At 37.3% G+C, this 15,157-nt stretch overlaps 3 protein-coding genes and 1 non-coding gene across 5 annotated transcripts; 2 read left to right on the top strand and 2 right to left on the bottom strand.

Moving 5' to 3' along the window:
• Positions 1-845: 845 nt before the first annotated feature.
• On the bottom strand, positions 846-3,031 carry hce2l2 (high choriolytic enzyme 2-like 2). The gene is made up of 8 exons (XM_065293319.2): positions 2,699-3,031; positions 2,554-2,605; positions 2,285-2,347; positions 2,048-2,197; positions 1,793-1,910; positions 1,534-1,712; positions 1,372-1,453; positions 846-1,274 (listed from the first exon to the last, which is right to left on the bottom strand). Exons 1-8 carry the CDS (start codon positions 2,774-2,776, stop codon positions 1,139-1,141), a joined length of 858 nt encoding a protein of 285 aa, XP_065149391.1. The 5' UTR covers positions 2,777-3,031; the 3' UTR covers positions 846-1,138.
• Positions 2,975-3,047, bottom strand: trnak-uuu (transfer RNA lysine (anticodon UUU)). Its single transcript has one exon. It is a non-coding gene; the product is annotated as a tRNA-Lys (tRNA).
• Positions 3,048-3,480: 433 nt separating this feature from the next.
• On the top strand, positions 3,481-4,893 carry LOC135782811 (uncharacterized). 2 transcript variants are annotated; one of them, XM_065293316.2, is made up of 5 exons: positions 3,481-3,707; positions 3,787-3,875; positions 4,046-4,183; positions 4,482-4,639; positions 4,720-4,893. In XM_065293316.2, the coding sequence occupies exons 1-5, from the start codon at positions 3,624-3,626 to the stop codon at positions 4,809-4,811; spliced, it is 561 nt and encodes a 186-aa protein (XP_065149388.1). In that variant the 5' UTR covers positions 3,481-3,623; the 3' UTR covers positions 4,812-4,893. The 2 variants fall into 2 exon arrangements, with proteins under 2 accessions (XP_065149388.1, XP_065149390.1); XM_065293318.2 differs by having other exon boundaries at positions 3,484-3,707; positions 4,482-4,630; positions 4,720-4,892.
• A 1,241-nt stretch (positions 4,894-6,134) lies between these two features.
• On the top strand, positions 6,135-15,019 carry ankzf1 (ankyrin repeat and zinc finger peptidyl tRNA hydrolase 1). The gene is made up of 16 exons (XM_065249069.1): positions 6,135-6,248; positions 6,417-6,597; positions 6,685-6,773; positions 7,115-7,217; positions 7,303-7,499; positions 10,254-10,360; positions 10,446-10,599; positions 10,728-10,950; positions 11,023-11,127; positions 11,214-11,366; positions 11,463-11,612; positions 11,741-12,032; positions 12,126-12,237; positions 13,288-13,455; positions 13,537-13,607; positions 14,172-15,019. Exons 2-16 carry the CDS (start codon positions 6,447-6,449, stop codon positions 14,293-14,295), a joined length of 2,199 nt encoding a protein of 732 aa, XP_065105141.1. The 5' UTR covers positions 6,135-6,248; positions 6,417-6,446; the 3' UTR covers positions 14,296-15,019.
• Positions 15,020-15,157: the final 138 nt, after the last annotated feature.

Here is a 15,157-nt window from a genome sequence, read left to right as displayed (position 1 = left end):
TTTTCTGTTTGTATCTTAAAAAAAGAGAAAAAATAAATATTTTTTTGCTAAAACAACAAAGTTAGTGATGGTGGCCTAAGACTTTTGCACAGTACTGTATGTATCCAACATTTTGGAAGCCATTTATGCTGTACTCACAATAGTGAAAACATACAGGATTACCCCATCATTTTTCAAAGTAAATAACAGCTTATTTGGGCGTGTAATTCTTAGTGTTTTTGCCACCATACTTATTTATTAGCTTTGAGATCAGCTGATTTAGTAAAACAACACTTACTTTTAACATATACTTTAACACTTTACTGATTTGATTGCATGATATAACTTAGATGGTTTCATTGGACACACGCATGTTGTAAACGCACCTAAACCGAAGTGAACTTCCGGTCTGTATTTATCGGTCTGTCTAGTGGTTAAACTCATCTCTGAAACAAATACCTTGTCAAAAACAAAATGTTTTGGTTAACTAAGATGAGCGGAGACGATGAGCATTGATCACAAGGTTTGGCAGCCAGACAAGCTAACATTTTAAACTTTTATTTTACACAGTAATTTTAGCTCTGTGTAATAGTTGATACACGTTATATATGAATGAATGTAATTTACTTGTCATTCCCTGGTTATAAAAAAATAAACCAAGGTCTCTGTTGTTATTGATTCTATGTGAAAGTCTACCACAAGTTGCGTTTAATACACAAAAGTCATTTGTTTATGAAGTTGCTGCTGAAACCATCTTTTTACTTGTTATAACTTAAAAAAAAAAGTAAAAACTCTATTATTCCATTCAAATGACAGATCAACAAAGATAAATATATTTAAGAACAAAGTTTATTAGTGTGTGCTATTTATATAAAGTGCTGAGATCATCTACGTGTGAGAATAAGCAACAAAAATAACAGTATAAGTAAAACATTACAATAATGATATTGTTTTCCTCAATAAAAGTGGCTTCACCTTGAATAAAAGCATCTGATAAAATGCCTATATGTACCTATATGTAAATGACTTAATATTATATATCATGACATCAATTAACATTTTTAATTAGGTACATAATTAAATATGTTAATGATTTCAGATGAGTTTTATCATATTTTAATGATTTTAGCCTTGTGATGGTTTATTAGTTACATGGATTTTATTCCATATCACAATTATACATATTATTGATCTTCATTATATCCAAGTCACTGGGTCCTGATCTCTGTCCAATCTTCACATTCCGGTTCCGTTTTGGTAAAATGGTAGGACCACCATCTTCAGAGTAGGCATACCTGAAATCACACAACATGCATCAATACAATCGTCATTTCTTTTTCCCTTGAACTTCTGTTATTATATATATATGATTATTATTAAACATCTCCATACATTCCAAAGTGCATGATAGAGCCGAAGTCATAGGGGGTGTCCAAGTTGTTTGTTTTGAACTTTTCAAAATTCCTCATCCTGTCTATAATCATAAACAGAAGAACCAATAAGCACAAAGAAAACTACTTTATGAATAGACCAATAATGGAATTGTTACTTTACCTTTCCATATATTGGACCACACGATGGTGACATAGTTGTCGCGATCGGCCCGTGACTGTTCATGCACAAAGCCCAGGGCATGCATTAACTCATGTGAGGTGACCCCGGGTATAGTGCACCCTGGTGACTGTAGTGAAAGCGTTTGTCTGCCACCACGTGCGCCCAGATATGACCAGCATCTGCATATCAATCATCCACCACCAGTTATTGTAATACACACATTCACAAAACTATTCCAAAAAAAACATGGTGTTTATACCCTGATTTGGGCTGAATATCCAGGTAGTCATTCTGATGTGTTCTGGACACAAAGCGCACACAGGTGTCATGTTCAATCTGTCCCATGCCTCTCTTAATGTTCTGTATGTCCACATCACCTTTGCACAAAGCGAAGCATTACAGACTATCAACAGTAGCTCAACAGTTGTAGTAATGGATAGATCATACAGTAGGTTTGAATGATTCAACAACACTGAATTTACTATTGTAAAGAAAAGATACAGTGTCTGCTTACTGTACTCAGGAGAAAGTGTGTAGGCAATGTACACATGTCCATCAACAGATTTTTTCCACAGGCAACTCCTGGCAAAACAGCTCCTCTGACTCCTACCAGACACAGCTATATCTCCCTCTCTGAGACTAGTACCGTCCACAGAATAGACACCTGCAATAGGAAGGTAATGATATTGAACACAAGTGAAAATATTTCATAGGACTGGCAGAAATACATGGTAGAAGTATGCAGCCTTACCTTCATAGTCATTTACATCTATAATGTTGTCCATGGCAGTTTTATCATTTTCCTCAATGTCATCTGGGAAGAGATAAAACTGTTCAAATTTGACACATGTTCTGTTTTTATAGTGCATTTACACTTTACAAAATAAAAGTGGTACAAATGTTTCTTCACAGTGCGCCATAGAATAACTATTTTTGGTTCCCTAAAGGTTCAAAGATTAAAAAAATATATATTTTTCTTAGATTATCAAAAGATCCTACAAAGAATGTAGTATACTTTACCTGAGTAGCTTCTTTTACCTCTGCTTGCTTCAAGGTATGAAGAAGAGGAATTCTGCCAACCAGAGATCAAAAATATGTGACTTGATTAATACAAATGAAATGTACACATTAAATGCATTACTCATATATAAGAAGATATTGTTACCTGTACAGGTAAGGAAAAGCATGGTCCTGCTAGGGCCAAGAGGATGATAACCAATGAATGTTGCATGACTGCAGACATACGCAGTCTGGGTGTCTGGTGTCTGCCTTTTAAGCGCTCTTCAGTGGCTTCCTGTTACATCATGTCTACTATAAACAGCCAAATATTTGTAATTACTATAACCGTGTTTCATTTTCAAGTGCTCTTACTCATACATAACTACCGTTTTCATTTTATAATTGACTGTTTTGAATCGTTCACGTTTACATAAAACACGACCGCCCGAACAGGGACTTGAACCCTGGACCCTCAGATTAAAAGTCTGATGCTCTACCGACTGAGCTATCCGGGCTCTTATTATGCATATTCCAAGCGGAAGTAATGAAAATGTGACTATAAGTACAGACTTTGCACATTGTTCTTGTAAGATAATATAAAAGTTACACTTTTTGTCCACGTTTTTATAGCTAAATTGTATTTTTCACAGCTTCAACAGAGTTGTTTTTATCAACACCGTCAGAGTGCATGTAAAGTCCGATATTAAATGTGTTCTCAGTAAATAAAATAAGTTTTATATAAATAAAATAGATCTTGGCAGGATTCTCTGTATGCAAGGCTGCATACTTCCTAAAGCCCTCGTTTATTTAAGTTAACTGAGCATTATATACACAAATCATAAGCATATAACAGAAACTGATGATTAACTAAGAATAATAATCAACTTATAATAGTTAATATTCTGAAATAAGACAATCTTGATGACGTATGCAGCCTGGAAATGCGACCGAGTAATCACGCGCGCGTATATAAGCAGCGATATTTTGCACGTGGCTGCACTGGAACCTTATTGCCGTTTATCTCGAGGCATTTGGAGCAGGAACTGAAGTATCATCAGCATCGTCCAGCCGTTTTAAAACATCTTCTCACTATGTGCGAGAAAGCTTTCTCCCCCTTTGTAACCAGCACCCCACAAAACACTGTAATCACTTTTGAAAACGACCAAGAAATACAGGTGAGTCTCGCGGTCCACGTGGATGGTACGAACAGCTGATTTTTTTCACCTCACACGTGCTTGACTTGTTCTGTGTCAGGATTTGTTACAACAACTCAAGGACGTGAAAACCGAATTTCAGAGTACTCAAGATGAGTTGGAGCAAGTGACTAAAGATGTAAACACATGGTAAATAATTGTATGTACCCGAAGATTTGGCATAATTATCATTGGGAAATGATGACATGATGTTTATCTCAACTGAAAATTGATCAAAGTTTAGCCATAAACACATCAAGTAAACTATACATGATGCAGAAATACAGTAATTAAATCAGCTGTCATGAATGTAACTTCAGCAGAGAGGAGATGGACCGGAGGATGATGATGATGGTTCAGATGGATGAAGGCCTGTGGAATTCACTGCTTGAACTTGATTCTGTCATGCAGGAGAGAAAAGGTCTAGAAAACCAGTTACAAGAATTAACTTTGTCTAGGTATGGCCACCTAACACTTTTAACGTTTTTAAAAAGATATGAATAGATTCTTTATACATCTCAAAATGAGAGACTGATTAAGTTTTAATTCAGTTTAAAAACATGAATTAGCTCAGTTGGTAGAGCATTGTGTTAGCAGCACAAAGGCCTGAGGTTTAATTCCAAGGGAGGAGAACTCAGGCAACTGATTAAAAAAAATGCAATTGGGGAAAAAAGCATCTACCAAGAGTGACACACATAAATAAAAATATAAATGTAAAATGAAATTAACAGATTCTTCAAAGCCATTTTGTTTCAGCACCGTAGAGTCACAGCAAGCTCTTCTGAGCGGTTTGCAGGAAGAAAAAAGCAGTCTGCTGGAGCAGGAGCATAAGTTAAAGCTCAGATGTGAGCAGCTGAGGAAAGCATTAGAGGGTCCTTCTTCAAACATTGAGAAAGGTGCCAAAGGTACCAATGGTATGTCATAACCTCAATTTAGACACAACATTGTACAAATTATAATGAAATATTGTAAATTAATTTGTCTCAATTCCAAGTTTCACAGAGTGAAAATCCAACAAAACCAGACTCGTCCAGTCAGAGCAAGTCCACTGTAAAACCAGTGAGAAAAAGAAGACAACGAAAGTGAAGATACCCATAATCTAATATGACAAAATAATGCAACTGGATTTTTTTACTTTGTAAATTTAAGCTCCAATAAATTTGTAAATGTAAAAATGCCCTTGTGACCTCTGTGATGTCCATCCGTCTGTCAGTTCTTGCACCGCCAAATGAAGTCGAACACTGCCTACAGTGCAAAAAATTACTTGAATTACGTGAATTTGTGCTTAAAACAAGCAAAACAATCTGCCAAAGGGGTGAGAGAAATTTTCTTAGTGTTAAAGAAAAAAGTTTACCCTGTTGGCAGAGTTTTTGCTTGTTTTATGCACAAATTCACTTATAATTAACTAAACTTATTTTCTTTGGTCATTTTGCTCATCAAGAAAATGCATCTTGATTTAAGAATTTTTGTTATTTGTACTTAAAACAAGACAAAAATACTAGGTAAAAAGTCATATTTTTTGCAGTGTAGTATGTGCAGTATATATACATTCTGGACATACTATCCTCCATATTTATATTGTCATGTGACCTGTATTTTTGTTCAACTATAACAAATTATTGTATTTAGATTGTAAAAAGGTGTAATTTAATAATTTATTTATTAATTTATTGAGTTCTACTTTATACATATATTTGGCTATACCTCTATTTAAATGTAGTTTAAAAAGATTTAGTACACCAACAAAAAACTAAATTCTAATCCATGTACTGAATACATACAGTACTGTACATATAGAATTCAGTGGCTAGATGAGCCATTTAAATCACTATTAATTTGTGTGTATTTATATATATATATATATATATATATATATAATTTCTTCAAAGCCATTAACACCCCCTCAACATTTTATAACCTTTTATATTGGTGTTAACCAGTCCCATACCTTATGGAAACTGTACATTTGTATTATTTCCGTAACTCCAATAACTGAAGCTATAGCCTCAATTTTGGGGAAATGGTGAGATTAGTGATATGTAAATTTTTATTGGCAGTCCTTATGGATTGTGGCTTTTTATGCTTAATGCAACCAGAAATTTGTACATTAGGTGGTAAACCATTGTGTTTTTTTCCAATGTTTGTATCCCATATTTTATATATATATATATATATATATATATATATATATATATATATATATATATATATATATATATATATAATAAATGTACATATATACATACAATTATAAAAAATATATATATATATATATATATATATATATATATATATATATCTTTTTTATAATTGTATGTATATTTATTATATATTATGTAAAAAAATCTGAAATAATTGTTGATGCATTGTGAGATGATGAATGTGAACTTTTACGCTGTAAATTACGTACTTTTTGACACGTCTCGGCCACCGTAGAGTAGGATCACGTGTGAATTCTGATACAACTCTGGATTGAAAATCTTAAAACTCACATTGTGAAAGCTCGATGCCACTACCAACAAGGTAAATCAATAAATGTACCACCCATTGGTTATTTGTGTGAATTTTGTGAGATAACGTTACCAGCGTTATTTAGCATTTTTCATGGGCTGAATCAGACTTTGAGCTGTTTCATTGAAGCAGCTGTCAGATTGACAGGAACGTTACTTTATATTTTCCTCGTTTATTCAGGTAACATTTGTGGTATGTGTTTGTTTAATCATGACATCACCGGAGTCGAGGTGTGTTTTTGGACTGTGTGTGGATCAGACTCTCACAGCCGGGTTGAGAGAGGTGTCGGGACCCGGACCGCTGGATCATCACGAACCTCTCCAACCCTCATCTAACGTTACTGCTGCTATATCCACGGAAGGTAAGAGTGTGAAATCAGGCATATTTGACATTGCCATGTATGAATGGTGATCAAATGTTTATTTAAAAAACTTTATAATCATCATAGATGGAAGTTCAAAAGCGACTGTTGGTGAAGTGTCGGACAGGATGTTCTGCTCGGCTTGTCAGTGTCCTTTTGAGAGTCGAGAAGAGCAAGTAAAAGATTTATTTCGCTTTATTTATCAGTCATTATAATCAATAAACAGAAAAATAAGTCACATACATAAACCATTTTACTTACAGATTAAAATATACAATTTTCTCTATATCTAAGACACATTGTTTTCTTTTGTTCTTGTGTAAATTGCTGGTATTTAGATATAAATTTGTTTATTTTTATCGTGTCTAAATGTTAAACACACAAATGATGAAGTCTATAAAACATATAATAAAAAGTGTAAAATATGTGATTTTATACTTAAAATGAATGAAACTGCAGCAGTAATTGAAATGTATGTACTTCATCACACAAAAATAAAAACTAATTCTTTTTTTAGACGGAGCACTACAAACTTGACTTGCATCGCTTTAACCTGAGACAACGTCTGGAAGGAAGATCAGCTGTCACAGTGGATGAGTTTGAGAAGAAAACTGGCACAGGTAGATTCATGTTGCTCATAACCTCACTGGGAAACTCTTTTGGATGTCATAGAGTAATTTTATCTGCCTGTCTTGCTGTCAACAGGAGATATATCAAGCATTTCGGGCTCAGATTCAGATAGTGAAGAGGAGGAGCTTCTTGCGAATGATGTGACTCCTGAGGAAACAGACAATACTTTGGACACAAATCAATCCCTTTGTCGACTGTCTTCTAAAGTCGCTTTTCAAAACATGCAGGGACAGTACCTGACAATGTATCGCTGTGTTTTGCAAAGCAAAAGAGTAAGTAAATCGATCCATCAATTAGTCTGCTCCTTAAAGGACTGTAAATTGGGGTCGGTGCGAGAAGCGCCAGGTCGTACAAGGTGTCTTAAAATCAAACACATTATTTTGTATGATGGTGTCCTCTGTGACTCAAATCCCTGCCGCGCCACTCAAACATTAAAGCAACACCAAAGAGTTTTTTTTTTACCTTCAATAACGTTTCCAAAAAAGTTTCAGTCGTTCATCCACTCGAAACAGGGTGAGCGGCACTTTCACATTCGCTTTGCAGCCCTCTATCGGCCACAACCGCACTAAAGAAGTTTCCAACCGTCGGGTCGCGGTCCTGTAGTTGGAGTGAAAACTACAAAAACTTGCTTTACGGCAGACCTACAATCCAATCAGAGCCAGCTTTGCTGCAGTAGGCTAAATTATTAACGACAGTGGTAATGGACAATTCCGCTTCCAGCCTGTAGGGGGAGCAATGAGCAAAAACTCTTTAGTGTTGCTTTAAGTTTAACGTTAAGTAACATTATATTTGTCCCAAATCGTTGACGATTAACTTAGGCTGCTAACGCATATTTTGCATCTTGAAGTAGATTCTGCCTGACTAACCCTACAGTCACATTAGCTACAAAAGTGAACGACACCGAGCGACACACACACTCGCTTGATGGGCGTTCCTTGGCTAGTTTCCAAAAGCGGTATCAAAAGTCACTTTAGAGGTATTGTTAAGTTACAAGAAAGGTGTTTTTGGATTTAAAAGTATTTATTTCTCGATAAAAGTAACAAAATATATGAGATAAAATGCCAAACTTATCAGATATATACATAAATACGCATTTTCCGCCATCTTGAATTATTTTCTCAGACTCGACCACAGACCTCTGTCACGCTGCTCCTTCACTCCGATTGGCAGTCGCTTTGTCGCATCGCTCAGCATTTGCATAAAATAGCCTGCTTGTCTATTTTGGTCCCGCCTTGCTCGCGCAGCGGCGAGCTCGTCGCTTGTCGCTGGCAAACGGCCACTTCCATTGAAAATGAATGGTAGCCTGCCGCTCTGTCTCTGTCGCTTGTAGCTAATGTGACTGGGGGGTAAGCTCACACTATTTAATGTGCACGTTCGGTGTGCGATACCTGCAAGTTGTCCTACACGCGATGCAGAGCGGTGCTTCTCGCCCAGTATGCCAGCCCCTTTATGCTACGTACACACCAAACGCGTAGCATCGCGTTGCTCGCTCTAGATTACTTGCATACACAAATTTTTCACTTGAGTTGAATATTTTCAACTTGGGCAAAGGTGTGTTTGAGGCAAACATTGCGTGTTTTCGCGTCATTTGTACCCCCCTGCGTGTGGACGCGTCTGATTGTCTTGACTGAATTGTTGAACTCGTGTTTGGTGTGTACGCCCCATTACCCCCCAGTCACATGAGCTACAAGAGACAGAGCGACAGGCTACCATTCATTTTGAATGGGAGTGGCCGCTTGCCAGCGACAAACGACGAGCTCGCCACTGCACGAGCAAGGTGGGACCAAAATAGACAAGCAGGCTATTTTATGCAAATGCTGAGCGATGCACCTGGCAATTGGAGTGAAGGGGCAGCGTGATGTAGGTCTGTGGCCGAGTCATAGAAAATAATTCAAGATGGCGGAAAATGCGTATTTCTGTATATATCTGATAAGTTTGGCATTTTATCTCATATATTTTGTTACTTTTATCGAGAAATAAATACTTTTAAATCCAAAAACACCGTTCTTGTAACTTAACAATACCTCTAAAGTGACTTTTGATAGCGCTTTTAGATACTAGCCAAGGAATGTCCATCAAGCAAGTGCGTGTCGCTCGGTGTCGCTCACTTTTGTAGCTAATGTGACTGTAGGGTTAGACTACACGCACATCCAAAATCATGAACTGTGAGAGTATGTACTGAATCAGATGAAGCATTTACTCAGCGACTGTACAGTATGTTTTATAAAGTATGAATATGGGTAGTGTGAATGAAATTCAGACATAATACATCCCTACAAGTTTATACATCACGTGACATGACACTACAGTGGGTCGCATTACATGGAAGTCGACATTGTGCACACCAAAGCTTTTACGTCCGCGGCTGGCGTATGTTTTCAATTGTTTCCAATGGAAGCGTGGCATTTTTAGAAAAAGCCAGCAGCTAGCGTTTTTTTCCGCGCTGAAAGCCGGCGCACAGTGGAGGAAGGGCGGGACAAATATCACAATAAACATAGCAAAAAAACAACAGCTGGCATTCGGCGTCCTCCAGGCATTTTCAGCCGTGTTTAAAAGCTTTGGTGTGCACGCCTCCGTAATCGACAAACTGTTCTATAGTTTGCATTTTGTCACTACGTTGTCTTAAGATGGGGACACACCTATGGATTTTCGCACAGATCATAAATGTAATTTGGTCACATGAACTAATCATCTTTTCCAGTTGTTCTCAGTCTTTGTTTACAGTTACAAGAAACAATCCTTAAGTGTGTTGTGTGCAGTCCTAGAATGTTTAAGCGAGTCCTTAGATGTGTTCCCAGCTTCAGACGATGACATGTTTGTCCTGTGGAGGCTACTGTAGCTTTACTATGCGTTTCAAAAGTGAGGGTGAGCTGTGGACTACACTGTTGGTTGCAATTCACAGTCTAACTGCTAGATGCCGCTAAATTCTACATAGTGCACCTTTAATCGCTCCTACTGTAACTTCATGTGGCAAAAATGAAAAATAAAAAAGCCACATTTGAACTAATTCTTTGTTATGTTCATAGGACAGTGACGAAGACTTGGTTTCGTCTTTACTGAAAATATCACACAACACTATTTGGGTTATTCTGATGACTGGTGGTGGACACTTTGCTGGAGCAGTTTTTAAAGGGTCGGTGCAAACTTTTACAAATTCTTTAACATGAAATACTTGTAAGGTTAATTGTTTTTCCTGATCTCTTTTGTGTAATGCTCAGAAAAGAGATTCTGCAGCATAAGACGTTTCATCGATACACGGTAAGAGCAAAACGAGGCACTGCACAAGGACTGCGGGACTCTCAGAATCGCAGCCACACACCTAAATCTGCAGGGGCTGCCCTTAGACGCTACAATGAGGCTGCATTGGTGAAGGTATATGTACTGGTATTGTTAAAAATGTCTAAGAAGCGTTTATTTTTTTTTTATATTCTAAAAAGCATGATAAACAGCTTCAGGTTTGCATAGAAGTTAAGATCAAAATATATGCCTCTTTTAACCAGGATATTCATGATCTTCTGGAAAGCTGGGCTGGGTATTTAAAGGAGGCAAATGCCATCTTTCTACGAGCACCAAGTTATAACAAAACCATATTTGTTGGGGGTCGAGGAGCACCCATGGACAAAAAAGACCAGAGGGTTCGCGTGCTTCCTTTCGCCACCCGCAGAGCCACATTTAGCGAAGTACGACGAGTCTTTGATCTGCTGTCGACTCTACATGTTTATGGTATGTTCAGATCTCAGTTTCAGCTCTGTTTCACATCTGTCCTGTCTGTATTGAATGTCTGTTCGATTTCAGAAAAAGACGTCGACATCTCCAGTATTCTCAGTCTATCGAAGAAAACGTGGAAGAAGAAAACCCCTAAACCTGTTAGTCAGACGATCCCTGAGCCGAACACGAATGGTGTGTCTGAACTCGTGAGTGGTTATGATGCAAATGCTGTGTTTTTGAACATGCACTTACTTATTTGAAAACTGTTTTGTGGTCAGTGCCTGAAGAAGGTGGAGAGGACACAAGTTCAGATGAGGAAGACTCGATAGTGTTGGAGACAGTGGAGATGACACTGGGAACCCTTGACCTTAGAGAATATGAGATCCAGCCTAATAAGAAAAAACGAAGGAAGAGGAAAGAGAAACGTGAAGGTAATCTGCATGTTTTGGATGTTATCAGCTAAAATTGAGAGATTGTAAGGTTAATAATATTATTAATCACTACCTTGGATTTGCTTGTTTCTCAAGCTTCAAGCAGCAGAGATGTAACTGAAGAAATTGCAGATGCTGAAAATGTAAAAGAAGCTGAAGGTGAAGTTGAAGGTGACTTTAAAGAGACACATGGGAGGTCAAAGAGCAAGAGAAAACCCAAAAGCAAAAAACGGCAGCCTGAAGAAGGTGAAACCACGATATATCGATAAGCTCAAAATAAGCCTTCAAAAAGCGAAATAAAACTTGGTTAAAATAATAATGATATGACCTTGAATCTTACTCCTTATAATATATCCCTTTTTTCATCTTTTCAGATGAAGTGGATGACTCTTGGGAATACAGTTTGAGGGACACCATCTACACCGCATGTAAAACAGGAGACGTCCAGACCTTGAGTACGCTCCTTCAACTGCCAGAGGACAAGAAATCGGAGGAAACTGAGGGAAACGCTCAAGAGAAGTCTACCTCAGACACCCCTAGTGTTTCATGTCTTCTTAACAAGCCCATAGACTTGGCAGGTTTCACTTTACTGCACGTGGCATCAGCAGCCGGACAGAAATCTGTCATCAGACTGTTATTGGATGCGGGGAGTGATCCAGCGAACAAGTATGCACACTGAAATTGTTACCATGAAAACATACAGCATAAATGCATGTTTTCATGTGGCCAGATGGATCCTAACTAGTATATATTTTTCAGGGATAAGAAAGGACAGACTCCATATTTCGTTGCTCCGGAGAAAGATACCAGAAACACGTTCAGAAAATACATGGCTGAGCATCCTCACAAATATGACTACATTAAAGCACAGGTAGACAAATTTAGTTTGTTAGTACTACTGATTTAAATCTGCAGTCTGTAACTTTTTTGCCTCTATATTGCCATCTCTGTTTGAATCAAAATTGCAGGTTACTTAAAGGGACACTCCACTTTTTTATAAATATGCTCATTTCCAGCTCCCCTAGAGTTAAACATTTGATTTTTACAGTTTTGGAATCCATTCAGCCGATCTCCAGGTCTGGCGGTACCATTTTTAGCATAGCTTAGCATAATCTATTGAATCTGATTAGTCCATTAGCATTGCGCTAAAAATAACCAAAGAGTTTTCAATATTTTTCCTATTTAAAACTTGACTCTTCTGTAGTTAGATTGTGTACTAAGACCGACAGAAAATTAAAAGTTGTGATTTTCTAGGAAGATATGGCTAGGAACTATACTCTCATTCTGGCGTAATAATAATCAAGGATTTTGCTGCTGTAACATGGGTGCAGCAGGCGCAATGATATTACGCAGCTCTGAAATAGTCCCCTGCTATTTAAAGTAACCAAGGAGACTCTTTTCAGGCATCAAATTGCAACTTTTAATTTTCCGTCGGTCTTAGTAGTACACAATGTAACTACAGAAGAGTCAAGTTTTAAATAGGAAAATATTGAAAACTATTTTTTAGCGTGAAGCTAATGGTCTAATCAGATTCAATGGATTATGCTAAGCTATGCTAAAAGTGGTACCGCCAGACCCGAAGATCAGCTTCCAAAACGGTAAAAATCAAATGTTTAACTCTAGGGGAGCTGAAAAATGAGCCTATTTTTTTACAAAGTGGAGTGTCCCTTTAAAGGTACAGTGTGGTTTTTAGCAGCATAGTGTTGATCATTAAAGTTTGATTTCACTCATCGATTTCAATCTTTGCTATGGTCTTATTTAGTCAATATTTAAGATATCAAGGTTATATTTTCACAGAAATGTTTTTACATTATGTAGGATGACTTTATGTAGAAAACAGTAAATAACAAAAAATGTCTTTAGCTGGGTTTTTACAGGAAGGGTCACACATGTTCTGATTTCTCATATGTGCTTGTCTTAGATTCCTGGACCTCTTACTGAAGAAATTGAATCCAAAAAGGCTGAGAAGAAAAAAGCCCAAAAAGTAGCACGGAAACAGAGGGAGAAGGAGCAAAAAGAAGAGAAACTTAAGAAACAGCAGGAGGAGGAGGAGAAGAGGAGATTCACAGCACTCAGTGACCGAGAGAAGGTAGTCACTTTAAATTTGGTCAGTCTTGCTGTATTTTTGTGTGATCTGTTGCCATTGGCTGATATTTGTGATGTCATGCAGCGAGCTCTGGCCGCAGAGAGGAGATTGGCAGAACATATGGCTGCAACTGGAGAAAATCTTACCAACATCAGGTATGTCGTCTTATCTCAGGGGTAGGCAAGTTCGGTCCTAGAGGGCCGCAGTCCTGCATATTTTAGCCTAAGCACTGATAATCTAACCTGATGTCTAAATCCTAAAGACATTGATTAGCTTGTTCAGGTGTGTTTGATTGGGGTTGGAACTAAGCTCTGCAGGACTGCGGCTCTGTAGGACCGAACTTGCCTACACCCGTCTTATCTCATCATTTCTGTCTGGAGAAAAACTTCAGGGCAATTCCATGCAAATGTCAACATTATTATAAAAAGTAAAGGTTATACCCATACTGATATACATGTTTTGTGGTTTAAATACCTATGCAAAGTCTCTATTAAAATTTTTAAATGTTCTCGTAGTTAAATGCAAATTTCTGAATTGGAGAAGTGTCACAAAAAAGTAAACATGAGTATAGACTGATATTTTTCTGATATTTGACTGTTTTGACTGCAAATGCCACATTTTTAATGCTGGAATTGCTCTTCTGTCCTTTATGCAATTCATCTTGTTTAGAAAAATAAATCATTATTCTGCTATGCTGAGATACAGATGTTTTTTTTTAGGAGATGTTTTCAGTGTGGAGAGTCATTGCTAGGGAAGATTCCCTTTGAATATCTGGAATATTCTTTCTGCACACCACGGTGCGTCCAAGCTCACCGCAAAGCCAACGCTGCTGCCCGGCCCTGACCTCCTACAGTAGTCTCAACCTCACACCATATCCCATCTTACATGATCTGCCAGCTGAACTGCATATGATATGCATTTTATAACTCTGACAGGTTGTGATCATCACTGTTTATAGTGTAACATCATGACATTGATGGCTGCTGGGAAATGCAGGATTAAAGATTGATGAAAGGATTACTGCGCTTGATGAGAGCAAAGTGGATGAAAGATGAATTGGAGTAAATGGGGTGGAGAAAGTCTGGTTCTTTTGATTTGCATCATTCAGACCAACCACTGTGATGTTTTTAAGGTTCATATATAGCAGTGTTTCTCAACCAGGGGGCTGGAGCCCACTAGGGGGCCTCAAGATGACCTAAATTATTCAGAAAAGACTAAACAAACATTTCAATAAGATAAAGCAACTAAACATCTAAAATCTTGTAATATAAAATACGATATGTCTTGTTGTGCCAAGCCCTAGTTTAATATAGTTTTATTGGGTAGAAATTATGAGGGGGAGTAGTTTCATATTTTTAAGTGGTCAATGGGGTGCATTGAATTTAAAAAGGTTGAGAACGCTTGATCTATAGTGAGCCTGAAGCCTTTGATTTTGAAAATGTTAATTTATAGAAGAATCACAACAGAACAAAACTTGCATGTTAATGCTGTTTGTACTTTCATATGGTTTAGCAGCTGCTTTCATTATGAACTGTACAAATACAGTATTATGTTTAAAACCTGTTTTTGTCAATTATTGTTTCCAAACAAGCATGCGACAAAATTAATGTAAAGTTGACAGAAAACAACATAAACTGAATACCAATTTGATGTCTGGATCCTCAGAAAGACGCAGACTTTGAAAGCGAGGACTGTTTTAGTTTTA

This window comes from Paramisgurnus dabryanus, chromosome 15, assembly GCF_030506205.2.
Source record: "Paramisgurnus dabryanus chromosome 15, PD_genome_1.1, whole genome shotgun sequence".
Lineage (NCBI taxonomy): Eukaryota > Metazoa > Chordata > Actinopteri > Cypriniformes > Cobitidae > Paramisgurnus > Paramisgurnus dabryanus.
This window is presented reverse-complemented; position numbering and strand designations above follow the sequence as displayed.